This window comes from Lynx rufus, unplaced genomic scaffold (assembly GCF_022079265.1).
Source record: "Lynx rufus isolate CCGP_SWC_20201006 ecotype Redwood Valley unplaced genomic scaffold, mLynRuf1.p SCAF_18, whole genome shotgun sequence".
In the NCBI taxonomy this organism is placed as follows: domain Eukaryota; kingdom Metazoa; phylum Chordata; class Mammalia; order Carnivora; family Felidae; genus Lynx; species Lynx rufus.
In genome coordinates this window covers 22,468,736-22,481,671 of record NW_025814832.1, presented here as the reverse complement: position 1 = coordinate 22,481,671, position 12,936 = coordinate 22,468,736, and the positions used below count along the sequence as shown (strand labels likewise).

The following is a 12,936-nucleotide window of genomic DNA, read 5'->3' as shown; positions in this document are numbered from 1 at the left end:
CCAGCTGGCACGCCTCGGGGCGCTTCTCGGAGGCGCCTCTGGCTCGCACCCCGGAGGGGAGCTGGCAGCCTATGACCCGCTCTCTAAACCGGGCTGGGGCGGGGTGGGGGCACGGACGCGTCTGGGCCTCGCCGCCCGGCCCACACTCGCGCCCCGCGGGCTCCCCCTCTACAAAATCAACAAGTTCCTGAGCCCCCAAACTTAGGCCCCCGGTGGTCGGCAGGGGAGCCTGGCCTCGGGCTGTGGCCGGGGCCTTGGGATCCGCAGGGAAACCAGGGCACGTCTTCGAGGTGGGCGGAGAGGGCCGCGGGTCCGAGGGGAAGGTGGCCCCGCGCGCCGCAGCTTCCTCCACGCCTCGCCCCGCCCCCCGCCCCGGCGGGACCGAGTCCTCCGCGCCCCATAGGCAGAGGCGACCCTCCCCGCCTCCCCGCCCGCTCCGCGCTCGCCCCGCCTCGGCTCACTTTAAAAGTTTCCTGGGGCCGGGACGCGGGCGCAGAGAGCCATGGCCATCTACCCCTGGGGGCTGCGCCTCGGGAGGCTGTGCGCCGGGAGCCCGGGGGTGCCGGGGACCCGGGCCGTCCTCGCCCGGGCATGGCAGGAAGCGAGACTGCAGGGCGCCCGCCCCCTCAGGTACTCGGCCCCTGGGGGGAGGGGGGGAAGGGGGGGCTGGGGGAGAAGGGGGCGGCACGGGCCCCCGGGAGGCAGGGAGATTGGGGGTTCCTGCAGGGCTTTTCTGGGGGGCCGAGCCCACCCCGGCTAGCAGGCCCGCGGCTGGGCTGCCGCACCTCTGGATGGCACCCGCTGGGGAGCAGGTAGCCCGCGCTCAGCGCCTAGGCAACAGGAAATGCTGGCCTGGCCCGCGCAGACCCGGGCTGCGGCTGGTGGCTGCCAGCGACCCTGCACTGACTGTGAGTTCTGGTCCAGGACTCTAGGTTGTTTCCGTTCGTGAGCACAGAGGGCCAGGCGTGTGGGCCTTTGGCGATCTAGCCTGAGAAGGAGGGGCAGGGGCAGGGCTCTGTCTTCAGAACGCTGTCTCCGAGCTGGACCCCCTTTAGGGATAAACTTGGGGGGGGGGCCTTTGGGACCGCTATGCTCAGCCGCGTCCCCACTCCTCCTGCGGTGCTGACAAACACCGGTTTTGCACCTTACCGCCTCCTGGGCCTGTCTGCTCATGTCCTCCGTGCAAAGGTGGGATGGGGGCTGGCAGGTTCCCACTCCTAGTGGCTCCACTGCCTCCAAAGCCGTGTAGGAATTCGTGCCATTTTCCCGTAAGATCGAAGTTTGAGCGCGTGTTGGCTGCTTAAGCAGAGCTGGGCTCCAACTGATGTTATCGGTGGTGGTTGTCTTCAGCACCCAGAAACAGGAGGCCTGGGCGCCACCGAGCCTGCCCTGCCTCCCAGGAGGGCCAAGAACTAAGTTCGGGGAAGAAGAGGGAAGAGAACAGTGGAACTTCTCCTCTGAGAGAACTGTTTGCTTCACAAAAATCGGATGGGGGCGGAGGGGATTGGAAGGAGAGGCAAATTCCTCTTTGGGCTGAAACTTCAAGGTCAAAACCTCTCGCACTTGCTGGTTCCGACAACTAGAAAGCACGCCATGCTCTTAAATGGCTATGCCTAGTTTTCCGGGAAAACCCGGTGGCTCAAGGCTGCTCCGTAGATGGGATTGTGAGGAAAACAGCTGGGTTTTCTCACCGTGCCTCCCTAGGCAAATTCTGTCATCGACACCCCTAGCCTCCAAGCCCCACCTCTGGACTCCTGGGTGCCCTCTTAGGATGTGAGGACCCTATGGAAAGTTACCCCCCAAAGTGTACATGTTTCATGATGCTAAATCAGGCCACTTCTGCTCACATGGCAACATTGCTGACCTTTGATGTTTTTATGTGTAAACAAAGCAGGACCCTTACCTGGTCCAGGCCTACTATCTCAGGGTAGGGGCACCAGGCCTCAGAGAAATTCTGACCCTGCACCTGGAGGAGACCCCTTTGTCCAGAGAGAGAAGGTTTCCTGAGCAATTGGTCTAATTCCTTCCCATCCCTTCCCCCCCCACCTCGTTTTCTGTTGACTATGATGATTTGGCCTAAGTTCACTCCCACTTTCCCCTAAAGAAACCCTCAGGAGTCTCAAGCATTCAATAGATATTGCTGAGTACATACGTCCTGTCATGTCAAGCACCTGGTGGGTGCTGTGGATACAGAAGCCAAAAAAACCTCGGACTCCCAGGAATGTGCAGTTTAGTGGGGGAAAAGCTAAGTCAGGTGATCACTACTCAGTGTTCCGGTGTAATGATATGTGGAATGCTCCTGTTGTTCTATTCTCTGCTCTTCCTAGTTACACATAAAACCTGCTTTTCTGCTGTCCACCCACCACCCACCCAGGCCTATTACTTATCAGATCCCCAGCTTTGCCTGTCAGGAAAGAGTAAGAACTTTGAAGCCAGACTGCCTTGGGTTACAGTCCTGGCTCTCACTGCGTGACCTTGAGTGCATTACCTAACCTCTGAGCCTGGTGAGTTTGTCGTTAATGCTACTGGTCCGGTCCCTGAGACCTTCAAATGATGTCTGGGTAGGAATTCCAACTGACTTAAAAGTGGCAGGGCGGGGGGGATCAGTGACCTCTTTCTTGCACCTGGTTCTTCCTTCTGCCAGTTGCCAAGATGGTAGTCTCTGCCCAGCCACAAGTCCAGCCCTTGGATCTGCCAGACGCTCCCTGTCCATCAAAATCGGGGTTGTTCAGAGCCTTTTTCCCCAGAAGGAAAGAGGAAGCAGTCCATTGCTCTCCAGATCTCCTGAACCACCAGCTCCTTCCCCTTGTCCACACATCCCCTTCCCCCGAGGAAAATGGATGGGCTAGTCTGGGGCTTCAGGGAGCCTTGGAGGGAAGGTTCCTTGATGAACCTGAGATGAGCAGGTTTCCTCCAGACAGACCTCTAAAGCTGGCCTGGGGTTGCCTGTGGGGCAGTTGCATCTGGGGCACTCGGAGCTGAGAAAAGCAGAAAGAACATTGACTTATGCCTTTCAGAATTGGGAACGATGTTCAGAGTCAGGGCCCCAGTGACTTGATGCTGGTAGTAGGGCAGAGGGGTACATGAGCTTCATGGACTACCCTCTAGGGGGATGGCTGTTATCAGGTGGGACCAGTAACAGCAACTATAAAATGCCATCCCTATATGAGGCATCCCTATATATTAAGTCAGGAAGTGTTTTGGTTGGAAACCATAATGGTTGAAAAAATTAGACTCTTCCCATAGTTCCCCAAAGATGATTAACAAGTGATCTAGTAATGATTTCCCTACACATTCCACTGGGGATCCTCCATTCTAAATGTAACAATAGAAAATAAACTACGAACTTGGACGTTGTAACCAGTGAGTGGTACACATCAGCTTTGGTTACCCTTTTGGGCCTGGCATGAAGTAGAGAGAGGTGCTATCTACTGTGGAAGGTGCGGAGAGAGTATAGAGATGAACTTGTTTTCACTGAGTTCTTTTTTCCTAAAAGGGATCTACAGGGGAAAACCATAGACCCCCCTGATTCAAGGCAGAAAGGGTATTGTTCCTTGGAAGATGCCGATCAAAGCAGGAAACAATCTGATTGGTGGGAACAGGACCGAGGAAGCCTTGCTGGCGAGGCTGAAGTTTGAAATTGATCCCTCCGGCGATAGGGCTGTAGTTCGAAGCATGAAGCCTACATACTCACGTGAAATCTTGCCTGTGCTTGAACTCTTTTGAATCCTGGGTATGAAGCTCTCCTAACACCCCCCACATTTCTATAGGCAGAAACTTTGAAGCCAGGCATATCTGGGTTCAAATGAACCATTTTAGCTGGTTGCTTTGGGACGAAGTTGAACTTGATCTTTCTCATGTGTAAATAATGTTGTCTGAGAGTTAAAGAAGGTCACGTGAAGAAAATTCTTGGGGCACCTGGGTGGCTCAGTTGGCTGAGCGTCCCACTCTTGATTTCGGCTCAGGTCATGATCTTGAGGTCCATGGGTTTGAGCCCCAAGTTGAGTTCTGTGCTGAGTGTGAGAAGCCTGCTTGGGATTCTCTCTCTCCCTCTCTCCCTCTGCCCCCGCCCCCTCCCTCTCTTTCTCTTTCTCTCAAAATAAATTTAAAAACTTAAAAAAAAAAATAAGAGAAAATTCTTAACTCACAGCCTGATGCTAAAGACATCTTCAACCCATTGCACTGATGAGCTATTATACAAGTAATGTGCTTGGTAACAGTGGGTTAGTGCATTCCTATAATGATCTCAAGGCCCACAGTTCCACAGTTTAGTAACTGTCTGAAGAGTTAAGAGGGAGACAGTTCTGGTAGGGCGACTGCCTAAACCAAGCTGGGCTGCTCGGGGTATATAACAGGCCCATGCTCACACTTGCTGTGTGGGGGGGGAGGGGGAGGGGGAGGGGCAGGGGAGGTGTCATGTTGAGCAAACCAAAGGATGTAATTTCATGTCTTGAGTAGGCCTTGCTAGGGGAGTGTCCTAATAAATGACGGGTACCAATAATTCTGCCAGGTGCCTCTCCCTACATAAATAAATGAGTTGTGTCTCTAGCTCACAAATCCTGTTTTGTGGACCTTGCTGGCGTGTGTGTATTTCTCAGTTTGGGAGTTCGATGACAGGAGAGCAGGTCCCAGCCCTGTCACTTCCAACTCAGTATCGTGTTGGACAAGCCACTCCATCTCCCTGCACCTTGTTTGTAAAATAGGCCACTTGGACAAGAAGCACTGTACATTTCTGGAGACATTCTGTGATTCCTAAGGAGGCTCAGGTTTGAGCCCAGTCCCCTAATTCAAGAGGGCTGTGGGTGAAGTGGGAACCCTAGTGAATTCCTCCTAACCTCCTGACACTCTGTGACTCTCTCTGGTCCTCCAAGTGAACAGAACACATTGAGGGTTTTGTTAGATATCTAAGGTCGTAAGCTCGCCTCGTCTGTACCTCGGCGACCCCATCAAGGAGCAAGTGTTCTGAATCAGCCCTCGCTCTGTACAAGTGACCCAGGGGAAGACTTACAGTACAAATGCCTCACATACAGTACATAAGCTTCACAGACTTACAGCATGAAGCCGAGAATTTCAGGCTTTCAGAAACATCTTCTTGGGTTTGCTAGAGTCAAATAATAACTTCCTGCCTGTTTCTATATACGTGTAAACACACACGTGCCAGTGGTTTTAGTCAAGATACTAAAAATGGAAGCTTCCACCAATACAGGGTATCTTGCTCACATCTTTTTTTTTTAACGTTTATTTATTTTTGAGACAGAGAGACACAGAGCATGAACGGGGGAGGGTCAGAGAGAGAGAGACACAGAACCTGAAACAGGCTCCAGGCTCTGAGCTGTCAGCACAGAGCCCGACGCGGGGCTCAAACTCATGAGCCGCGAGATCATGACCTGAGCCAAAGTCAGATGCTCAACCGACTGAGCCACCCAGGCGCCCCTCTTGCTCACATCTTTATTGTAGCTCACACCACTCTGGAGTTCTTTTTTTTTCTTTTTTAATTTTTTTTTAACGTTTATTCATTTTTTGAGAGACAGAGCACGAGCAGGAAAGGGGCAGAGAGAGGGAGACACAGAATCTGAAGCAGGCTCCAGGCTCTGAGCTGTCAGCACAGAGCCCGACGCGGGGCTCGAACTCCCGAGCTGTGAGATTGTGACCTGAGCCGAAGTTGGACGTTCAGCCGACTGAGCCACCCAGGCGCCCCTGCCACTCTGGAGTTCTTTGTAGTCTGTGTCCTTTGTAAGCTGTAGACCCCTTCGGGAAGGTTATATTGGGTGGCGGAAAAATCAGGAAGCTTTGTGGTATAATTACAATGCACAAACTTTGTACAGTTTGACGCACTTTAACAAATGTGTGTATATACTCAACCCCCCAAGATACAGGACTTGCCTATCACTGTAAAACAGTGCTCTTCAATCGATATATGAGCCCCATGTGGACTTTTAAATTTTCTAGTAGCCATATCAACAAGAAAATGAGAAATATGTGACATTAATTTTAATGGTGTATTTTCTGTAACTTAGTATAGCCAAAATGTCATTTCAGCAGGTAACCAACCTTTTAAAACTTTCTCATAAAATGTTTTACCTTTTTTTAAAAAGAAAGTCTTTCAAATCTGTTGTATATTAAACATTTTTTTTAATGTTTATTTATTTTTTGAGAGACAGAGCACGAGCAGGGGAGCGGCAGAGAGAGAGAGAGGGGACACAGACTCTGAAGCAGGCTCCAGGCTCTGAGCTGTCAGCACAGAGCCCGACGCGGGGCTCGAACCCATGAACTGTGAGGTCATGACCTGAGCCACTCAGGTGCCCCTCAATCTGATGTATACTTAACACTTACAGAACACCTTCATTCAGACTAGCCACATTTTAAGTGTTCCACAGCCACATGTGACTAGCAGTTACTGTATAGACAGCATAGTTCTAGAACTTTCTCTCTGCTCATTTCCAGTCAATCTCCTTCTCTCACCAGAGGCTACCACTGTTCTGATTTCTAATCTCCATAGGTTAATTTGGCCTATTCTTGAATCTTAGAGTATATGCTCCTGTGTCTGCCTTCTTTTGCTCAAAAACCAAGGGGTGCTTTTGGGAGGAGGGACCTGTTAACCTTGACAAAAAATCTTGAAAATGTGTGTATTATGCATTAAACAGCTTAAATAGTTAGCTTTCCTTGATAACCCTAGGGAAACAGACATGATCTCATCTGCCCTATATTTTACGTCTTGGGTGTGACAACAGAAAGGCAAACTGAGAAATGGGGACTCAGATGTGTCAAGGGGCCATCCCAGCAGAGAGTGGTGGGGACACTGTGGCTTCTGGACCCACTGAACTGGGTAGCCTGGTTATACCTTGTGGTCCCCAATATTATGTAATCTAAGTTAACCTTTTTATTTTGAGATAATTATACATTCACATGCAGTTGTAAAAAATAGTGCAAATGGGGGCACCGGGGTGGCTCAGTCGGTTAAGCGTCCGACTTCGGCTCAGGTCATGATCTTGCGGTCCGTGAGTTCGAGCCCCGCGTCGGGCTCTGTGCTGACAGCTCAGAGCCTGGAGCCTGCTTCACATTCTGTGTCTCCCTCTCTCTCTGCCCTTCCCATGCTCATGCTCTGTCTCCATCTCTGTCTCTCAATAATAAATAAACATTAAAAAAAAAAAAAAAGAAAAAAGAAATAGTGCAAACAGATCCCATATACCCTTTAGTCAGTTTCCCTTAATTGTAACCTTTTGCAAAGCTAGCACAATATCACAGCCAGGATACTGACATTGATATAGTCAAGATACAGAACATTTCCATCTGCACAAGGATCTTTTCATAGCCACACCCAATTCTCTTCCACTTCCAGCCCCTGCTTAATCTCTAGCAATCTGGTATTGGTTCTCAATTTACGTGATTGTGTAATTTCAAGGTATTATGTAGATAGAGTCATACCATATGCTACCTTTTGATACTGATTTTTTCACTCCACATAATTCTCTGGAGATTCATCCAGGTTTCTTTGTGTACCAATAGTTCCTTTCTTTGTATTGCTAAAGAGTAGTCCTTAAGGGGCGCCCGGTTGGCTCAGTGGGTTGAGCATCTGACTTTGGCTCAGATCGTGATTGCACAGGTTCGTGAATTTGAGCCCCACATCGGGCTCTCTGCTCTCAGCCCAGAGCCCGCTTGAGATCCTCTGTCCCTCTCTCTCTTTGCACCGCCCCCCACTTGCACGCCCGCATGGTCGCTCTCTCTCTCTCTCAAAAATCAATAAAACATTAAAAAAGAAGAACATTCCTTGATGTGAATGTTACAGTTGGCTTATCCACTCACCACTGAAAGACATTTGGATTGTTTCCAGTTTTTTCAAATAAGGCTGCTATAAGCATTTGTGTACAGATTTTTGGGTGAACATAAACCTTTGTTTCTCTGGGAGTAGAATTCTTTACCTGGGATAATTGCCCCTAATGTGTAATTGCTGGCTCGTATGGTAGTTGCATGTTTGGTTTTAAAGAAACTGTCTGGGGGCGCCTGGGTGGCGCACTCGGTTAAGCGTCCAACTTCAGCCAGGTCACGATCTCGCGGTCCGGGAGTTCGAGCCCCGCGTCAGGCTCTGGGCTGATGGCTCAGAGCCTGGAGCCTGTTTCCGATTCTGTGTCTCCCTCTCTCTCTGCCCCTCCCCCGTTCATGCTCTGTCTCTCTCTGTCCCAAAAATAAATAAACGTTGAAAAAAAAATTAAAAAAAAAAAAAGAAACTGTCTGTTTTCCAGGATGCCCATTACCATTTAATGATGCCACCAACCGTGTGTGAGTGATCAGCATCCTCGCCAGCATTTGCTGTGGTCACTATTGTTTATTTTTGCCATTCTGATAGGTATGTCATGATATGGCAGCTCTAAGATGAATTTCTCTAACGGCCAATGATGTCAAATATCTTTCCGTGTGCTTTATTTGCCATTTGTATGTCCTCTTTGGCAAAATGTCTCTCTGTGTCTTTTGCCCATTTTGTAGTTGGATTATTTTTAACCATTGAGTTTTCAGTATGCCTTATGTATTCTAGATACTTGTTCTTTGTCAGATACGTGTTTCGTGAATATTTTCTCCCACCCTGGAGCTCATCTTTTTATCTTTTTTTTTTTTTTTTACATTTATTTATTTTTGAGAAACAGAGTGAGACAGAGCGTGAGCGGGGGAGGGGCAGAGAGAGAAGGAGACACAGAATCCGAAGCAGGCTCCAGGTTCTGAGCAAGCTGTCAACACAGAGCCTGATGCGGGGCTCGAACCCACGAACTGTGAGATCATGACCTGAGCCGAAGTCGGACGCTCAACCGACTGAGCCACCCAGGCGCCCCTCATCTTTTTATCTTCTTTTTTTTATGTTTATTTATTGATTTTGAGAGAGAGAGAATGAGAGGGTGCATGAGAGGGGCAGAGAGAGAGGGAGAGAGAGAGTATCCCAAGCAGGCTCCGCACTGTCAGTGGAGAGCCTAACGTGGGGCTCGATCGCACAAACCGTGAGATCATGACCTGAGCCAAAATCAAGAGTCGGATGCTTGAGCCACCCAGGCGCCCCCTCATCGTTCCATCTTCTTAACCAAAATTTAATTTTGATGGGGCCCAGTTATCAATTTGATGGGTCATGCTTGTGGTATCGAGCCTATAAATTTTTTGCCTAGCCCTAGATCCTGAAGATTTTCTTCCATGTTTTTTTTTTTTAATGTTTTTATTTATTTTTGAGACAGAGACAGACATAGCATGAGCAGGAGAGGGGCAGAGAGAGGGGGAGACACAGAATCCGAAGCAGGCTCCAGGCTCCGAGCTGTCAGCACAGAGCCTGATGCGGGGCTCAAACTCACGGACTGCGAGATCATGACCTGAGCTGAAGTCAGACACTCAACCAACTGAGCCACCCAGGCACCCCTCTTCCATGTTTTTTAAGTTTTATGTTTTACATGTAAGACTGATTTCGTCTGAGGTTTGTTTTTTTTTTTTTCCTAAGAGACTTAAGTAAAAATTCCTTTTTTTTTCTTTCTTGCCGAGACCCTTTTTTCACATCAGTCATTCCGTGCTATCAATTAAGAAAACGACCATTCAGTCGTGGTCTTGTTTGGATTTTGTCACAGCAGCACCGTCCTTTTCTTGAACAAAGCTGTATGTTGTCGCTGCCGTAAATGTGTCGCCCATCTATGCAGATACATGACAACTAGAACTTTATTTCAGGGTGAAACAGCTATTACAGGCTCCACGTGGTCCCCTCCTGCCCAGGCATCTGCTGTCTCTACTCCCATATCGAGTGCCACTCCCAGGTCAACCAGCAGCCTGGTGTCTTTGTACAACTTAGGGGGAGGACGGGACACAGCCCCATGGTGGGATCAGTGTGTCGTCCAGGGGCATGAATCTTGGGGTCGTATCCAAGCGGGATAGGAGAAGAGGAGAATCTGCCTCTTCTCTGCCACGAACTAGGAGGCATGCTGGCACTTTTAGCTACAACTGTGCCTCCCACAAGAGTGAGTGTGTTGACTGAGGACTGAGGCTTGCCCGTGAGTACGGCACGTGAACTTCATGCACAGACTGGGGCTCTTTCTCTTTCATTAACGTTGGTCTTGCCCTGGCCCTTCACATGACAGGGCCGGTGCGTCTCATGCCTTCCACGCCAGGAAGTTGCTCCGTCTTTTGAACGTTTTAGGTGCCCCTTCTGGGGAGTTTATCAACCTCTGGTATTCTCCTTCTTAAATATTTCATATAGAAAAAAAAAAATTAACCACGATCACAAGCTAAAAAAGAAACACCTGTGTACCTACCACTCCAAATGAACATAGAGCTATGCCTGGTAAAGAAATTTATAAATGAAAGAAATAAAACGTTATGGATCAAGTTCAAGTCCCTTTCGTAGCCGTCCTCCAACCCGTCCATCATTGAGAGCTATAGTTCGAATGCATGTCGTGTCGGAGTGAGTTTTTTGCTTTTAATATGTCTCTGAATCCGTAAACAGTATATTGTATCCCGTGGAAAGCACTTTGAATCGTATCGAGCCGGTAATCAGTGCTTTCAGTTTTCCTATTTTTTGTTTTCATAAACAGTGCTTAGGCTTTTATAATTTCAGCACAAGCTGCACCAGAGTGCCATTCTTTTTTTCTCTCAACGGTAGGTTTCTAAGATCTATTTACACGGACGCTATAGATCTGGATTATTCTTTTTCCATTTTATGACTGTGCCTCTAGCAGTGCAATTGCTCTATTAAAGGGTGGGCATTTCCAGCTTTTCTGGAAATAGCCCTGGAGAGGCTTTGCTGCTGTGACCACCAGAAGAAACCCCGAGTCCCGTGTGCACGCATTCTTGCAAATGCTTTGTATTGCCTAATGAACGTTGAAATGCTTGCCCCTCCAGAAAGGGCCCAAGCATATCTCACTGTGGTCTGAATGGACCTTTCCCTGATTAGCAGGGAGATCGGGCTCTTTTGAAATGTCTTCTGTGAATCTCTATTCATAATCTTTGCCCATTTCTTACGTTGGGTTCCTTGTCCTTATTGATGCGTGAGTTTGTTTTAAATACAAGCGAAATACGAATCCTTGGTCTCTTACGTGTAGAATGAAATTTGTAAACCCAGGCGGTTACTTGTCTTTTAGCTGTGTTGATGATTTATGTTTTTCTTAGGGCCCGGGGACCAACCAGCCTGGGATCAAATGCCTGTGGCGGGGGAAGGGCAGAGGCCAGTCCATGACTTGGAACCAAAACAGTCTATTGCTTTCAATGTCGTTTCTAAAGCCTTCTTGCTGGTGGCTGGCGTGGCACCTTGCCCAGGGGAGCAGTGGCCTGCCTCAGCATGGGGTGTATTCCTGCAGTTCCCGGGGGGCCCTCGCATCTAGCCACCCTCCCTGCCTGGTGGCTTCTGAAAGGATTAAGAGCTTTGGCCTAAGTAATTTCAACCCCCAGCATGGGCAGGATCCACCTGCAAACCTCTGGCCCCTGTCCTGAGCGCCTCCTCCCAGCAGGTAATGTGTAGCAAGAGTCAAAAGAGTTTCTAATCCAAGCAGACAGTACAGACCTGTTTTCTCAGGTGTCATGACGGTCCCTGCCTCCCTTGACTCCTTCCAGGCTCAGTTCTGCCCCTGTCAGGACTGTGGGATGCTTCGCGCCCATGGTGGCCTCCAGCCCTGACTTTAGCCGCCAGCCCTGGAATGTCCAGAATGCCACGGGACCTCCCCAAACCAGCCAGCCCCCTCTTTTCAGTCTAGGTCCTGCTGGAAGGCCAGACCGGACCGGGCAGGGCCAGCACTGGGGCACAAGGCTTACCATCTTGGTGTAATGGGGGAACTGGCTATGCAGTTATAAGACAAAGCCACTGTGGTTGGTGCTAGGAGAGGTGAGCCGGAACATGAGAACGGGACAATGAGATCAGAGGCAGTGAAGGTAAATCAGTTTCCACAAGTAAATCCCAGAAAAAGACCAGTGTGTGCTGAAGGTCTGGGAGGTAGGGGCCGAGTGGAGATATTTCTCAATGGGCTGGTGGCATTCCTAGGGCCCCGTCAGCCTCAGGTTTGCTGCTCCAGACCCCATCGGGGCCCCCAGAGGAGGCTGTGGACTGGCTGCAGTTTAAAGAGCGATACACATAGACAGGGATCCAAAGTTGCCACCCACCGGATTTGGAACCCTAAGAAAACCAACCTCTTTCTTCGTCATTAATAAAAAAGAATAATCCTTGTTATAGATGGTGCAAGACTGATGTTCATGTAACACACATGGGGAAGCCCACTTTTAGCCATAAATTCACTTTGTATTGTATGGAGGCCTTGAAAGTCCTGGGTTTGAATCCCAGCCTGGTTACTCATTGGCATTTCTTTGGGCTTCGTTCCCATGTGAAAGTAGGTATGAATCTTGCCTCAGGGAGCAGTTAAGATTATAAGAGATCAGGGGCGCCTGGGTGGTGCAGTCGGTTAAGCGTCCGACTTCAGCCAGGTCACGATCTCGCGGTCCGGGAGTTCGAGCCCCGCGTCAGGCTCTGGGCTGATGGCTCAGAGCCTGGAGCCTGTTTCCGGTTCTGTGTCTCCCTCTCTCTCTGCCCCTCCCCCGTTCATGCTCTGTCTCTCTCTGTCCCAAAAATAAATAAACGTTGAAAAAAAAAATTAAAAAAAAAAAAGATTATAAGAGATCAAACATAATGGAGTATTTAGAAGAGAACCAGCATGAGGACACATCAGTAAATGTCTGTTCACATTATTCTGAAATGTGCTTTTTCACCTAAAATGTATTAGACATTTTCCATATCGTTAAATATAGAATGTCTTCATTTTTTTTTAATGGCATAGGTTTCCATTATACAGATGCCCCATGATGTGCTGATCTAATCCCTTACTTATAGAAATAAAGTGTTTTTCTCAATTCTTTGCTAAGCAGCAATTAATCATACTTTTAGGCATTTGCTAGTTTGTTGTTGTTGTTGTTGCTTGTTTTTTAGGATATATTCCT

At 49.1% G+C, this 12,936-nt stretch overlaps 1 protein-coding gene across 1 annotated transcript in view; it reads left to right on the top strand.

Annotated features, from left to right (window-relative positions):
* The first annotated feature begins 413 nt into the window (after window positions 1–413).
* ACSF2 (acyl-CoA synthetase family member 2) overlaps window positions 414–12,936 on the top strand; it is a 34,873-nt gene continuing 22,350 nt past the window's right edge. The window contains exon 1 of the mRNA XM_047081042.1: window positions 414–630. Coding sequence (XP_046936998.1) covers window positions 503–630 — 128 coding nt within the window. The 5' untranslated portion in view covers window positions 414–502. The remainder of the gene's footprint in view (window positions 631–12,936) is intronic.